This window comes from Lepus europaeus, chromosome 5 (genome assembly GCF_033115175.1).
Source record: "Lepus europaeus isolate LE1 chromosome 5, mLepTim1.pri, whole genome shotgun sequence".
In the NCBI taxonomy this organism is placed as follows: domain Eukaryota; kingdom Metazoa; phylum Chordata; class Mammalia; order Lagomorpha; family Leporidae; genus Lepus; species Lepus europaeus.
Genome location: NC_084831.1, coordinates 7,552,045 through 7,567,106, shown reverse-complemented (window position 1 = coordinate 7,567,106; position 15,062 = coordinate 7,552,045). Strand labels below are relative to the sequence as shown.

Genomic DNA, 15,062 nt, shown 5'->3' with positions numbered 1-15,062 from the left:
AACTTGCCCTGAGGTGGGGTTGGAATCTCTACAAAGCCAGATTCCTCGTCTCTTGAGGCGCCACATCTGGAAGAGGAAGTTAATTTCCTGCCGAAGTGCTGTCCCCCTGAGGGAGGCCCAGCTTTCCTCGTCCTCGCTGTGCTGTGACCATTGTGTCATTTTGCTCCGCGGCTGATCAGGCCCCAGCACGCCTGCTAGTTGACCACATGAGCTGATGGAGAACATACGTCTCATTAGCGTGTGCGGTCGTGTGTGTGTGCCGGTTGAGAGTGGAGAACATACGTCTCATTAGCGTGTGCGGTCGTGTGTGTGTGCCGGTTGAGAGTGGAGAACATACGTCTCATTAACGTGTGCGGTCGTGTGTGTGTGCCGGTTGAGAGTGGAGAACATACGTCTCATTAGCGTGTGCGGTCGTGTGTGTGCCGGTTGAGAGTGGAGAACATACGTCTCATTAGCGTGTGCGGTCGTGTGTGTGCCGGTTGAGAGTGGAGAACATACGTCTCATTAGCGTGTGCGGTCGTGTGTGTGCCGGTTGAGAGTGGAGAACATACGTCTCATTAGCGTGTGCGGTCGTGTGTGTGCCGGTTGAGAGTGGAGAACATACGTCTCATTAGCGTAGAGCGGTCCTGTGTATGTGCCGGTTGAGAGTGGAGAACATACGTCTCATTAGCGTGTGCGGTCGTGTGTGTGCCGGTTGAGAGTGGAGAACATACGTCTCATTAGCGTAGTGCGGTCCTGTGTATGTGCCGGTTGAGAGTGGAGAACATACGTCTCATTAGCGTGTGCGGTCGTGTGTGTGTGCCGGTTGAGAGTGGAGAACATGCGTCTCATTAGCGTGTGCGGTCATGTGTGTGTGCCGGTTGAGAGTGGAGAACATACGTCTCATTAGCGTGTGCGGTCGTGTGTGTGTGCCGGTTGAGAGTGGAGAACATACGTCTCATTAGCGTGTGCGGTCGTGTGTGTGTGCCGGTTGAGAGTGGAGAACATGCGTCTCATTAGCGTGTGCGGTCGTGTGTGTGTGCCGGTTGAGAGTGGAGAACATACGTCTCATTAGCGTGTGCGGTCATGTGTATGTGCCGGTTGAGAGTGGAGAACATACGTCTCAGCGTATGCGGTCGTGTGTGTGTGCCGGTTGAGAGTGGAGAACATACGTCTCATTAGCGTGTGCGGTCGTGTGTGTGTGCCGGTTGAGAGTGGAGAACATACGTCTCATTAGCGTGTGCGGTCATGTGTATGTGCCGGTTGAGAGTCTTGTTCACCCGCGGCACCCCTGATTTTCTCATGGATGTGTGGTCGTAGATGTACCACAGGGCCACGGACCTGGGGTCAGCATTCACGGAAGAAGAGAAATAGAAGGCAGGAAAATCCAGCTTTCAGGGGAGAACCGGCACTCTTAAATTACCCAAGAATTGCCAATCCATGCACGTGGGCTTATGTCAGTGTACATGAGAACACACATGTGAGTTTCCAAATTACAGACTGACTCTTGCTGTACTGAATGTCAACCCTAAAAGGGGCAGGCGTTGTGGCCCAGCGGGTTTAGCTGCCACTTGGGACACCTGCCCTATCGGAGTCCACCTCTGCTTCCAATCCAGTTTCCTCCTAGTGCACACCCTTGGAGGCAGCGGACGATGACACAAGTACTTAAGTTCCTACCACCCCTTTGGGACACCCAGATGGAGTTTCTGCCTCCTGGCTTTGGCCTGGCCCAGCCCTGGCTCTGGTGGGCATTTGAGGAGTGAACCAACAGATGGAAGATATCTCACTCTGCCTTTCAAATAAATAAAAATAAATAAATTTAACTGTAACAAAGATATCTAGGTAATAGCAAAGTGGTTTCTAGGCCTACACTGGATGGAATGGCCTGTTTCTTGCCAGCAATATTCAATTTTACTTTACATTTCATTATAATATAAAATAGTTTAGATTGTCTTTTTGTTTTTAATAAGAAATGGGGACAATTATGTTTAACAAAAGGAGAAAACTTATCTTTACATTGTTTCTAAAAGTTGTTATCTGATCATTGAAGGTCAAGATAAGACTTTAGTTAATATTTCCTCTAAATTCTTAACGTCTTTCCAACAGCTTTCTTCATTTGAGTGCTGTAGAGAAACTCTAACCTTTGATGTGTAGACCAACTCTTAACGTTGAGCTACCCACTTTGCTTTTCTGTGTTCAGACACTCAGTACCTCCAGGACACCATGAACCACGTCCTAAGCTGTGTCAAGAAGGAGAAGGAACGGACAGCAGCCTTCCAAGCTCTGGGGCTGCTTTCTGTGGCTGTGAGGTCAGAGTTCAAGGTCTACTTGCCTCGTGTGCTGGACATCATCCGGGCGGCCCTGCCCCCTAAGGACTTTGCCCACAAGTGAGTCCTCTGTTAGGGTTCCACCTTCCCTCCATTTGGTTAGGGCCTTTCCAGGCATCGTTAAACTCCAGGGTTGAGCAAATAAAGAACAGTACTTCTTAGGTGAATGCTAACCTTTTCCAAATCAAATAACATTTCTATAAATACTTTGTGAGGTTGAATGCCCTGAGAATATGTTAGATGCCAGTGCTATTTCCAATTATGGGAATCCCTAATTTTTCTCTTGGCTCTGGCTTTCATTGGACTTATTTTTGTATAAGAGCTAAAGAAAGGAATTCTTGGCTGGGACTGAAGGAACCTAACAGCCATCATTTTCCTTATCGCTAGAGTTGAAGAAGATGCTCCACCTCTTTAAACTTCCCAGTCAGTGAAATATAAGAAGAACCTCAGCACCTGTTAGATGGAGAGGCTGGGGTCTTTTGCTGAGGCTAGGGGGTCAGTGTTAGTTGGCTTTCATCTTGAGTTCTGTTGTTATGGATCCCTGTTTCGTTAGTGTGGATTGCTCTGGTGAGTTAATGAGCCCCACCTGTTCTCTAGCCCAGTGGTCCCATCACGGGGATCTCATGTTTCCGTGTGTTGCTGTGGTCTGCCTCTGCTCCCTGATGGGCACGAGGCTCAGCTGACTTCCCCAGTAGGTGCCTTGGTCAGCACCACACTAAACCCATTGAGTGCCCTTGTGTGAATTCAGGAAGGGACCTTCTGCTGCACACACTTGACTGCTGTCTGCTGGGTTGCTGTCACAGGTGAACAGATCTGTAACAGCTACAATGTGACGAGTCCCCAGAATTGTACGCTGGACACTTGCACATTCACACCTGATGGCTCTGCCTGAGGAACCTGCTCTCCGGGATTCAGGGTGACTTTGATGCTGTCCTTGGTCCTTATGCACTATCTCATTACAGTGTCTAAAGTAGCTGCTCTGTGTCTCTGCAGGAGGCAGAAGGCAATGCAGGTGGACGCCACGGTGTTCACGTGTGTCAGCATGCTGGCGCGCGCAATGGGGCCAGGCATCCAGCAGGACATCAAGGAGCTGCTGGAGCCCATGCTGGCTGTGGGGCTGAGGTAGGTGTCAGCGCCTGAGCCCGCCCTGGCGCTGTTCCTGGGAGACGTGGGACCTGGTTAAAAGAACAAGGCATGGTTGTTTGTGTGTTAAATTGGACAGTCAGCATAGGATAGCTCAGACTAAACACACTCTTTTTTTTTTTTTTTTTTTTTAAAGAGATTTGTTTACTTTGAAAATCAGAGTTACAGGGGCCGGTGCTGTGGCGTAGCAGGTTAAGCTGCAGCCTGCAGTGCCGTCATCCCATATGCGCGCCAGTTCAAGACCTGGCTGCTCCACTTCCAATCCAGCTCTCTGCTATGGCCTGGGAAAGCAGTGAAAGATGGCCCAAGTCCTTGGGCCCCTGCACCTGCATGGGAGACCCAGAAGAGGCTTCTGGCTCCTGGTTTCGGATCAGCACAGCTCCGGCTGTTGTGGCCAACTGGGGAGTGAACCATCAGATGGAAGACCTATCTCTCTGCCTCTCCTTCTCTCTGTGTAACTCTGACTTTTTTTTTTTTTTTTTTTTTTTACAGGCAGAGTGGACAGTGAGAGAGAGACAGAGAGAAAGGTCTTCCTTTGCCGTTGGTTCACTCTCCAATGGCCGCCGCGGCCGGTGCACTGTGGCCGGCGCACCGTGCTGATCTGATGGCAGGAGCCAGGTGCTTCTCCTGGTCTCCCATGGGGTGCAGGGCCCAAGCACTTGGGCCATCCTCCACTGCCCTCCCGGGCCACAGCAGAGAGCTGGCCTGGAAGAGGGGCAACCGGGACAGAATCTGGTGCCCCAACCGGGACTAGAACCCGGGGTGCCGGCGCCGCTAGGCGGAGGATTAGCCTATTGAGCCGCGGCGCCAGCCAACTCTGACATTTAAATTTAAAAAAAAAAAAAATCAGTTACAGAGAGGGAGGGAGAGGCTGAAGCTAGGAGCCAGGAGCTTCATCTGGGTCTTGGGCCATTTTTCACTACTTTTCCAGGCTCATTAGCATGGAGTTGGATCTGAAATGGAACAACCAGGGCTTGAACCAGTGCTCTTATGGGATGCTGGTGTTACAGGCAGTAGCTTTACCTGCTATGCCACAGATTCCTTTTTTTTTTTTTTTTTAAGATTTATTTAATTTATTTCAAACAGAGTTGGAGGGGTGGGGAATACAAAGATCTTCCACCCAGAACTCATAGATTGTTCTGAAGGCTGAGACCAGGCCAGGAGTCTGGTATCCTCTAAGACCAAGCAGCGATGGGCCCTGATCCCCGTGGTGGGCGGGAAGGACTGTTTCTCCCAAGAACAGCCGAAGCGCACGTGCTCGGGCTGGAGTGTGACTGGTGTCCTCCCCTCAGCCCGGCGCTCACTGCTGTGCTCTACGACCTGAGCCGCCAGATCCCGCAGCTGAAGAAGGACATCCAGGACGGGCTCCTGAAGATGCTGTCCCTGGTCCTTATGCACAAACCTCTCCGACACCCAGGCATGCCCAAGGGCCTGGCCCACCAGCTGGCCTCCCCGGGGCTCAACACCCTGCCCGAGGCCAGCGATGTGGGCAGCATCACTCTCGCCCTCCGGACCCTTGGTAGCTTCGAATTTGAAGGTAAAGACGTGGAGGGGCTGCTGCTAAGAAGGCAAGTGATGCTGCGACCCTCTCCGGAGGGCTGAGCCTGCCTGGAGTTCCTGTGTCTTCCCAGGGTCCTGCAGACAGGGCTCCTGGCTGCTGACGCCGTAGTGGCTCATCCTGCTCAGACTCTACATGGATCACTCATTCCTATTGTTCAGTTCTGTGTCCCATATTGCACTTGGGGACAGGTGTGGGTCAGGAAGAGTATGCATCGATCCAGGGAAATCATGCCTCAGAGATGGAGAAGTCGGGGCTGCCTCCCACCCACCTCCCATGTCACGTCCCACCCACCACCCACGTGTCGCGCCCCACCCACCTCCCACGTGTCGCACCCCACCCACCTCCCACTTCTCGTGGCGGAGGTGGCATTTAGTGGTTCAGGGGTACCAGCAGGGCTTTGGGCGTGTCCATGCCGGTGGCCGTGTGATGTCTGAGTGCTGTGCTGGGTGGTTCAGCCTGGCATTCTAAGTTGCAGATGAAGCCATATTAATACCTCAGGGAGATTTCAGGAGAAAAAGCGAGTAATTCAGAACTTTAGTATCATGTGGGTAGTATTGGTCAAGACCACAGAGAAACTAGCAAGGACAAGAAGGCCAAACGTGCAGCCCAGCGTCTGTGCTGCCTGGGCCTTCCCTGTTGAGACTCTTCCACTTCGAGTGATCAACTCCCACCGTGATTGTTTCTAATACATAGAAAGTAGCTGTGTTTAAAGCCAGCTTATATCAAGCTCTTTTTGGCATTTAAATCTGAGAACTAAAGTTGGCAGGATCAGTTTGGTCAAGAATCACTTTCCGCTCTGGGAGTGTAATGGGTTGTGTCAGAATAAAACGCAATCATTCACACTTTGAAGGAAATATGGAAAGGGTCCAGGCTACCTTTATCTCGTCTCCCTGTTCCTTTTCTACCCCCTTCTGCCTTTCTGCCCGTGAGAAGCCACAAATAGTGCAGCTAGCAGGTTGCAGACCACCTGTCTGAAGTGTTTATTCTGTTTCCTCTCTGCCTCTGTATCCAGGCCACTCTCTGACCCAGTTTGTTCGCCACTGCGCGGATCATTTCCTGAACAGTGAGCACAAGGAGATCCGCATGGAAGCTGCCCGCACCTGCTCGCGCCTGCTCACCCCCTCCATCCACCTCATCAGCGGCCATGCACACGTGGTCAGCCAGACGGCAGTGCAGGTGGTGGCAGACGTGCTCAGCAAGCTGCTCGTGGTCGGGATAACAGATCCTGGTAAAGCTTGCGAGACGGAAGCGCTCTGGGGAGTGCAGGAGCTCGGGGCAGTTGAAAGTGGCCAGTTTGATCACCTGGCCTCTCTAGAGGTCTTCAGCCTCTGCAACTGGTGTTGGGTTGTTCTGTCAAGTCTTGGCTACCCAGCCCGTAAGTGCGAGATCATCTGTCTTCAGTTCTTTTACTCCTGCGAGTGGAGAAGAGAATGACAGGGAGATGGAGAAGGATGTCGGGTCCTCCCAGGAGGCGACGGCAGTGCAGGTGGACAGTGGGACAGGGCTGAAGAGCTGGCATCGTGAAGAGGTATTCACAGGCTCCATTGCTTTCACAGACCCTGACATCCGCTACTGTGTCTTGGCATCTCTGGATGAGCGCTTCGACGCACACCTGGCCCAGGCAGAGAATTTGCAGGCGCTGTTTGTGGCCCTGAATGACCAGGTGTTCGAGATCCGGGAGCTGGCCATCTGCACTGTGGGCCGGCTCAGCAGCATGAACCCGGCCTTTGTCATGCCTTTCCTGCGCAAGATGCTCATCCAGGTGAGAACTGAGGAAGGAGTGTGGGCGGCAGGGAAGAGGGACAAAGACTAGAGACCCCGGGAAAGCCGCATTCGGCTTCAAGGGCCCACGCGTTTTCCCGGCTTTATCATTGCAGTGTGACAGCTCAGCCCCTCTGAGCCTCTTGTCAGTGTAACTCCCAGACACTTCCCAGTCCCACGGCTTCTACAGCTCTGTCTCCTCCCTGGGGAGTCACCTGCATTCCATCTCTTGGCCTTCACATGCTAACAAGCTCAGTCCTCCTGTCGTCTGCCTGTCGTGTGGTTGCTAGTCCCTATTCTTGACAAAGAGAAGAAGTGTGAGAGCGGTTCCAGCCTTCCTTCCCATGGTCTTTGCCCTGGTCTGTGGTCCCTGGCCTTTACCTTATGTAATGTCAGGTGCCAGGCTCAGCTTGAAGTAGATTCAGGTTGGCATTGCCGCTAGTTCTGCTAGGATTTTCAGTTCCCGCCAAAACCTGGTTCCTTAAGTTTTTTCATCTACCCAGGTAAGTTCCCCGGCCTCCTTGTGAGCTGTGTGTGGACCCGCCCTTTCAGCTGCAAGTTACTCCCAAGCTCTCCTGGTTTCGTGGAGCTCCCTTTGTCATTTCCTGTCCCCTCTCCTCTACTCCTCCCCACCCTGCTCCTACTTCCTGACGTTCCCATGGTTTCTTCTGAAATACACACGTTCAGGACATGTGAGGAACTTAAACATAGGAAACCATTAATACATGTAACTCACCCTAGAGAAATGCTGTTAGTCACAATTTGTCATAATTAAAGTAGCTGTAAATTATATCATTAATCAACAAATTAGAAAATTGTACTTAGGTTGGCACTTCTGGTTTTAGCCTAATGATTTATGTCTGCCTGCTGGCCTACATTAGGATGGCCTACGTCATTTTAAGTCTTTTTAAAACACCTAAGGCTTTGGGAAGGAGAAAGAAACCATTTTTGAACCTGCCAGCTCAAATTGTGCTGAGTTTGATTCAGAAATACCTCCTAGTGAAAAACTCACTCGGTCAGCAGACTGTGAGCACCTGCACGCTCCCGGTGCTGCTGGGCACTGGGAAGCAGCAGTGAACAGAGCAGACGTGTTCTGTCATCCTCACGCTGATTTGACGCCGTCAGGCCGCCTGGGTTTCTGATCCCACGGAAGCTGAAGTATGCTGAGGGAATCTGTCAGGCGCCGAGCAGTCCTTGAAATGTCAGGGTTCCAACAGTGTTCCTTTCAGACTTAAGCATAGATTTTCCAGACTGAATTATATAATTTCATGCTTGGGTAAAGGCTTTGGCGTTTCGTTGAGGTCTTAGTTGAGTTATTAGGGTGCTGCAAGGCTGTGGCTCTGGAAGTGAACTTGGTGTCTTGTTTTGGTAGTGCACCACCTGGGAGTTGTGCCCTGCTCCCTGGGGCACGTTTCCTCGTAGTCAGCCATCTCTTATCCCTGTGGGTCAGTTCTTAGTATCCTTCTCCATCTCCCTGGACTGCTGTCTGCTCTCACTGAGGGAAGAGGATTGGCAACAGGATCCAAAAAATCAGACTTAATAAATGGGCAACCCAAGACAAAATAGAATGCAGATGCTCCTCAACTTAGAACGGGTTTCTCCCATTAAGCTCATCGTAAGTGGAAAGTAAGTTGGAAATGCATTCAGTGCGCCTCCCCTGCTGAACACCAGAGCTTGGCCGCAGCTTGCACTGCGGAGTGGCCCGCCTGTGACCGAGGGCTGCACCACTGCCCCTGCCCAGCCTGGCACATCCTGCTGTGTACCGCTAGCCTGGAAAAGACAGGAGTCAGCTGAATGCATGGTGCCTTTGCACCTCAGGAAGCTGTGGGTGAGCCCTTCACGGGTGTGTTTCGTTGGGGCTCCCTGCTAACCTGGGTTTTGGCACATTGACTTCCCTCACTGCTCCTAGGTTTCCTTCTGGCACCGTCAGCTATCCAGAAGTCTGTCTGTGTTACGTCGTTTGTCTGTATCAGCATGAGCACAGTGTGCCGACTTGCTGCTATTTTAAGGATGTCAGGCTGAACAAACAAACACATTATCTCTGGTCAGTAAGGCCCAGGGGACCCATGGATGTGATCCCTGCCCACGTGGGCTTGTCTAGCCATGCCCGAAATGACTGTGGAGTGTCAGCATTTCTCAGTGTCCTGGCTGTTCTCACTGATCTTTGATTCCTTTGTCTCACTTATAGACCCTCTCACTGGTTTGCTCTCTGGACAAAGATTTCCCTCCCCAGGAGCCCTCCCTTCATTACTCATTTCCACAGAAGCCTACTCACAGCTCTCCTTGGTTTTCTCAGTTTTCTGTGATGGTGCTGCCCTGAACGGCTGGGCTTCAGAAGGGACGTGAAGGTGGCAGGGCTGGTCTCCAGGCGTAGCTGTGTTCCCACTGTCCTGTCAGCTGCAGAGCTGTCCCTGGCTTAGTATCTAGCAGCTGCTTTATCCGTCATGGAGGCTCGGTCCTTCTTCTAGTTCCCTGGCACGTTTCCCGTTTGACACGTAGTTCCTTCTAGAAGAGCCTCTGCCACAGTGAACCTTTCTTCCCGATAGATTCTGACAGAGCTGGAGCACAGTGGCATTGGGAGAATCAAGGAGCAGAGTGCCCGCATGCTGGGACACCTGGTCTCCAACGCCCCCCGACTCATCCGCCCCTACATGGAGCCCATTCTGAAGGTAACGCGCAGGACTCAGAGCAGCACTTCCTCTCTGGGCTGTCGGGGAGACAGGAGGGCTGCCTGCTCACTAGTGCACTAGACAGGCCATTTCTTTGATCCCAAGCTGGGGCCAAGGCCACATCAAGAACTTTCAGTTAAAGAATACCAAGACTCTCACCCCTGCAGGAAAGTGCTCTCCCTAGAACAGATAAGGCATGCTTGAGGCACGTTCTCGAATGTGCTAGAGAGAAGCAGCGGTGAATAGCAGCATAAAATAGCTCCCCCCAAAATGAAGAAAAAATGAGATCCACAGTCTGAAATCGGGGCCAGCATTTGGCGTAGCAGTTAGGGTGCCACTTGAACACCTGCATCCCTTATCCGAGTGCTGGGTCAGCCCCGACTCGACTCCTGCTTACAGCTTCCTGGTAATGCACACCTCGGTAGGCAGCAGATGAGTGACCCTGCCAGCCACGTGGGAGATCTAGATTGAACTTCTGGTCTTGGCTTCGGCCTGGCCCAGCCTTGGATGTTGTGGGTATTTGGGGAGTAAACGAGCAGATGGAGGTTGGTCTTTCTGCTTTTCAAATAAATCAAAGTTAATTTTTAAAATTCTGAAGCAGTCTTCAAGTCTGAATACAAGAGAGTTATGTAGAGTCCTTCCTAACTTGTGCATCTGGACAAATGCTCACAGAATATAGTTCAGAGGAGATGTGGGAAATTTTTTAAACGTGGTGCTCCCCAGTTCTGTCACAGGTTTAGCTAGAACTCAGTGTGGGTAAAAATTTGTGAATCCACATCGCAGAAGTCTTGGATTCATCAGTTCTCTAGAAGTAATTTATTTAGGGCAGGGATGTTCTCTTGGGTAAATTTAACTTATGTGAAAGGCTTCTGGTAGATCCTAATCTACTCGTTTTTCTCATACCTTCTTTCTGTAGGCTTTAATTTTGAAATTGAAAGACCCAGATCCTGATCCAAACCCAGGTGTGATCAATAATGTCTTGGCCACAATAGGAGAACTGGCTCAAGTAAGAGGACAGACTTCTTTCATAGGATGGGGAGAAACTGTTTAACTCTGAAGAAGTCGCGTACTTCCTAAGGCCAACATTTCTGATCCTAAACACCAGCATCACCTTCCTCCTGCAGGTCAGTGGCCTGGAAATGAGGAAGTGGGTGGACGAGCTCTTCATCATCATCATGGACATGCTGCAGGACTCCTCCCTGTTGGCCAAGAGGCAGGTGAGTGCCCCCCTTCCTGAGCAGGTAGCCCCTGTGATGCCAGGGGCCGATTTCTCTTGAGTTGCCTGAGTCTCCTCTGCCAGTGCCTGGCACAGTGCCTGGCACACAGCAGATGCAGAAAAAGTAGCACCGGGACCCAGAAGTAGCCGTCATCCTGACCCAGAGGCCCTTGCAGTAGTGCCAGAGCTGACCAGCGCCGTCTCCTCTGTGCAGGCCGAGCCTCTTCCCAGCTCCTAGGGGAAAAGAAGGCCGGGGTAACTGCCTGTGGGGCACAGAGCAGCTCATCCCTGCTGGCTCTGGTTCTGCACCTGTCATGTGGGCTATTAGACTGGACTTCAACTAGGAACAGTCAGTCTCCTGGGAATCCCATGAACCTTTGGGAGAGGAGGATCTGTGTTTCCTTTGAGAAAGGCGGGCGTGTTCTCTATCCTTTAATCCAGTGGTTGTAGGTTTGTATTGAGTAGCCTTATTCTGACGTCCTCTCAGGAGTTCTGTTCGTGGTTAATACCTTTGCTGGACACATCTTAAAATAACTGATGGGGGCCGGCGCCGCGGCTCACTAGGCTAATCCTCCGCCTTGCGGCGCCGGCACACCGGGTTCTAGTCCCGGTCAGGGCACCGATCCTGTCCCGGTTGCCCCTCTTCCAAGCCAGCTCTCTGCTGTGGCCAGGGAGTGCAGTGGAGGATGGCCCAAGTCCTTGGGCCCTGCACCCCATGGGAGACCAGGGGAAGTACCTGGCTCCTGCCATCGGATCAGCGCGGTGCGCCGGCCGCAGCGCGCCTACCGAGGCGGCCATTGGAGGGTGAACCAACAGCAAAAGGAAGACCTTTCTCTCTGTCTCTCTCTCACTGTCCACTCTGCCTGTCAAAAAAAATAAATAAATAACTGGTGGTGCTTCCTTGGGGTCGTTTGCACAGAGGACACCCTGCTTGTTCTCATTCTGACTTAAGAAACTTGGGGTCTTCTGCCCATCCAGGTGGCTCTGTGGACCCTGGGACAGTTGGTGGCCAGCACTGGCTACGTCGTGGAGCCCTATAGGAAGTACCCCACCTTGCTGGAGGTGCTGCTGAATTTTCTGAAGACTGAGCAGAATCAGGGGACACGGAGAGAGGTAGGGAACAGCGCAGACTGGGTCTTCATGCACTTCCCTGGGGGAATGGAGGGAGAGTAGCTGCTGGCACCAACGTGCTCTGACAGCGGCCTGCAGGCTTGTGGCCTTCTCAGTTTTGTTCATGTAGCTGTTGAGTTGTGTATGGATTGGGGATTGTGGAACATCACAGGAATTCCCATGAAACCTGTTGTAATCAGAGGTTGTGATGAGTCTCTCTTCCCCTCCCCTTCCTGCCTAGGCCATCCGTGTGTTGGGGCTGTTAGGGGCTCTGGACCCCTACAAGCACAAGGTGAACATCGGCATGATTGACCAGTCCCGGGACGCATCTGCCGTCAGCCTGTCAGAGTCCAAGTCCAGCCAGGATTCCTGTAAGTGGGAGGGAACCAGGAGAGACTTGCACGTTCCCAGCTTAGAAAGCCTGCAGTGCTGGCTTCAGAGTCTTGGGCTAGGAACTGTGAAATTAGAGGATATTGGCACATCTTGCAACGTTTGAATTAAAAGTAATTTCCTCTTGAATCCCAGGGAGGATGCTGCTCCTAGTGTGGCCAGAGTCCTCCCCATGTCCCTGTTCTTTGTCAAGGCTTACCAGGCTACATCTGCTCTCTTGGTGCCAATAAGGGATAGGAATTACCGCCCCATCACCTCTGCTCATCACTCCTTCTTTGTTAGTGCTTCTTTGATGCCTATAGTCCTAAGGCACCCAAGGGAAAAGAGGATAAAATTTATTCTTCCTGTTTTAATTGGTGAGGAAAGCTAAGGCAAGACCCAGGGGTGTAGGAAAACAAGAAGCCATCAGAAATCCAGGGCTCTTTTTCCATCTGAAACCATCAATGGGCCCTAAGGCCCCATTGCCCTTTGACAGATAGCTGAGAGTGGAATAGAGGATGGGATGCAAGAAAAGTCTACTGGACGTAGCCCACTGCCCTTGGGGGGGAGGGGAACAGGCCTGTTTTTGAAGTTAAGGTCAACGGTGGCTCTTCCAACTATTCTGACAGAGTGTTATTTTCCCCAAACAAAATAGTTTGTTTCCAAACTCTGTAGATGGGACCATATTGCTTCTTCCACCTGCGTCTTCCTTGTGTGTATTACAGAGGTGCGGCGGTGATGTTATCCAGAGCAAGGCCTGAACCATGTCCCTCCAGGTGTTCTTGCTCCTGACTTGTTCTGGTTCTTACCTCCCTCAGGCAGAGTCCTCAAGGTCCTTGCTGTTCAGCCAGGTGGCATTTGCCTGCCCACTCGTGTGAATTCCCTAGGGGAACAGGCAGCTGCTGAACAGACAGACGTTTGCCTGATTGAATTCTCTTTACTTTCATCTGGGGGTGTAATTGTTTCTGTTGATGGTTTCAGAACTCTGATGGTAAGAAGCTGAATTAAACATAGCAATTTAAAGAAGACTCTTCACTTACTGTTTTAGGCATTGGTGGTTTAGGTAGTAGAAAAGCCAAAAGCCATTTAGTCTTTGAGGGTGAGAGACTATTCATTGTTCCTAGTAGGCCCTGTTCTCCCGCTGGTGTTAGAGCGTTGTACCAGGGAGAGAGAGAGGAATGCTGATTCTGTCAGGAGGTTCTTGTTTGCTGTTCACCTTGGTCTGCCCGAGGGCAGGGTCCTGTCACATACACCTGGTGACTCGCTCCGTCGTTTTGTCCTAGCTGACTACAGCACCAGTGAAATGCTGGTCAACATGGGAAACCTGCCTCTGGACGAGTTCTACCCTGCTGTGTCCATGGTGGCCCTGATGCGGATCTTCCGAGACCAGTCTCTGTCTCATCATCACACCATGGTTGTCCAGGCCATCACCTTCATCTTCAAGTCCCTGGGGCTCAAGTGTGTGCAGTTCCTGCCCCAGGTCATGCCCACATTCCTGAATGTCATTCGAGTCTGTGACGGGGCCATCCGGGAAGTGAGTACCCAGAACCTTAGCCCTCCCTTCTCTGCTCTGTGCCACAGGCCAGAAGGTCCAGCTCCGCCTCAGCTTCCTGGTAACGCCCTCTGCTTGCTCTTGAGCCTGATGCCTTTCCTCCCCTGGCCCCCGACACCTGTGTGTACAAGCAGCTCTGTCTGTCCAGTTTCTGGTTGTCCCTAAGATGACCAAAGGGTGAATGGCCGAGGAGAGGCAGCATGGTAATTCTCAGCAGCCTAGAATTCAGTCCGGTTGTGTGTGTCCCACAGTCTGAATTTCTGTTCCTCATGATTAGGTTGCCCTCGTACATTTGAGTCAGAGCACCGCTCCCCACTGCATCGCGAGTCCTCCGTGCAGAAGCCTGTGCAGCGTCTGTTGGAGCGCTGCTTTCCCTCCTGTCACTCATCAGTGATCTCTGGGGAGATGCTTGGAGTCTGGCAACTGTCCTGTTTCCCAACTGTCCTCACCCAGTACTTGAGCATCTGTTGATAATCCTTGCCCGAGTCAGTTACCACACTGGTGGTGCAGAATGATGACTTCTGGTCTGTCACTTCTGCATTGTTACCGGGCGTTTTTCTATAAAGAGGAATTCCCCCTTGACTCCTGCCTCACTCCTGCTCTCTGTCCTCTTTGACGTGCAAGTGCTGCCGTCACTGCTGTGCACATATCACTACCTGCGCAGACCTGCTGTGTCGGCTCAGCAGGTCCCGCTCTCCTTAGAGCACACACTACTAAGGGCTTACAGTCGGACACAGTGTTAATTGTTTTTCCCCCTGTGATCGTATTGTCAACTTATATACCTCTAGAGGCAATAGTATCTTTTCTGAAAGTCGTTTTCTAACTTTGTAGAGTATATTTTTGTGCACTGTACTGTATAACTTTAAACCTCATTGGAGTCTCATTGATTCTAATTATTTACCTACACATTTTTTCTGATTTTTCTCTGTGGATAATGATAGAGTCTGAAAAAGTTTTTTAAGGATAGTCTTTGTTTTGTTTTCACCTGTAAGCCATTGATTGCTTTTCCTTTCTGCATTGCTAGGGCCTCCACTGCAGTGTTGATTGGACACAATGGTAGTAGAGCTCTTCAGTCTTGTTCCTGATTCTAGTGGGACTGATGTTAAAATTTCAGCTGGAGGAGCGGGCCTTAGCCTAGTGTTTACGATGCCTGCATCCCGTCTTGGAGTCCCTGAGTTCAGTTCCCACCAGTGCAGACTCTCGAAGGCAGTAGCAATAGCTCCAGTAATTGGTTTCTGCCGCCCACATAGGAGAACTGCATTGAGTTCTTGGTTGTTGGTTTCTACCTTGACTTAGCCCCCAACTGTTACGGACATTTAGGGAGGAACCACTGCATGGGATCTCTTCTGTTTCTCTCACTCTCTCTCTCTCTTGT

The 15,062-nt window shown here is 51.4% G+C and overlaps 1 protein-coding gene across 2 annotated transcripts in view; it reads left to right on the top strand.

The window, feature by feature from the left end:
- Positions 1 to 15,062, top strand: part of MTOR (mechanistic target of rapamycin kinase) — a 141,188-nt gene that overhangs the window by 20,080 nt on the left and 106,046 nt on the right. For both annotated transcript variants that reach the window (XM_062190434.1, XM_062190433.1), the window contains exons 9-19: positions 2,180 to 2,366; positions 3,300 to 3,428; positions 4,742 to 4,986; positions 6,023 to 6,238; positions 6,567 to 6,772; positions 9,318 to 9,440; positions 10,357 to 10,446; positions 10,565 to 10,657; positions 11,635 to 11,769; positions 12,008 to 12,137; positions 13,419 to 13,669. In XM_062190434.1, the coding sequence (XP_062046418.1) occupies positions 2,180 to 2,366; positions 3,300 to 3,428; positions 4,742 to 4,986; positions 6,023 to 6,238; positions 6,567 to 6,772; positions 9,318 to 9,440; positions 10,357 to 10,446; positions 10,565 to 10,657; positions 11,635 to 11,769; positions 12,008 to 12,137; positions 13,419 to 13,669 (1,805 nt within the window). The remainder of the gene's footprint in view (positions 1 to 2,179; positions 2,367 to 3,299; positions 3,429 to 4,741; positions 4,987 to 6,022; positions 6,239 to 6,566; positions 6,773 to 9,317; positions 9,441 to 10,356; positions 10,447 to 10,564; positions 10,658 to 11,634; positions 11,770 to 12,007; positions 12,138 to 13,418; positions 13,670 to 15,062) is intronic.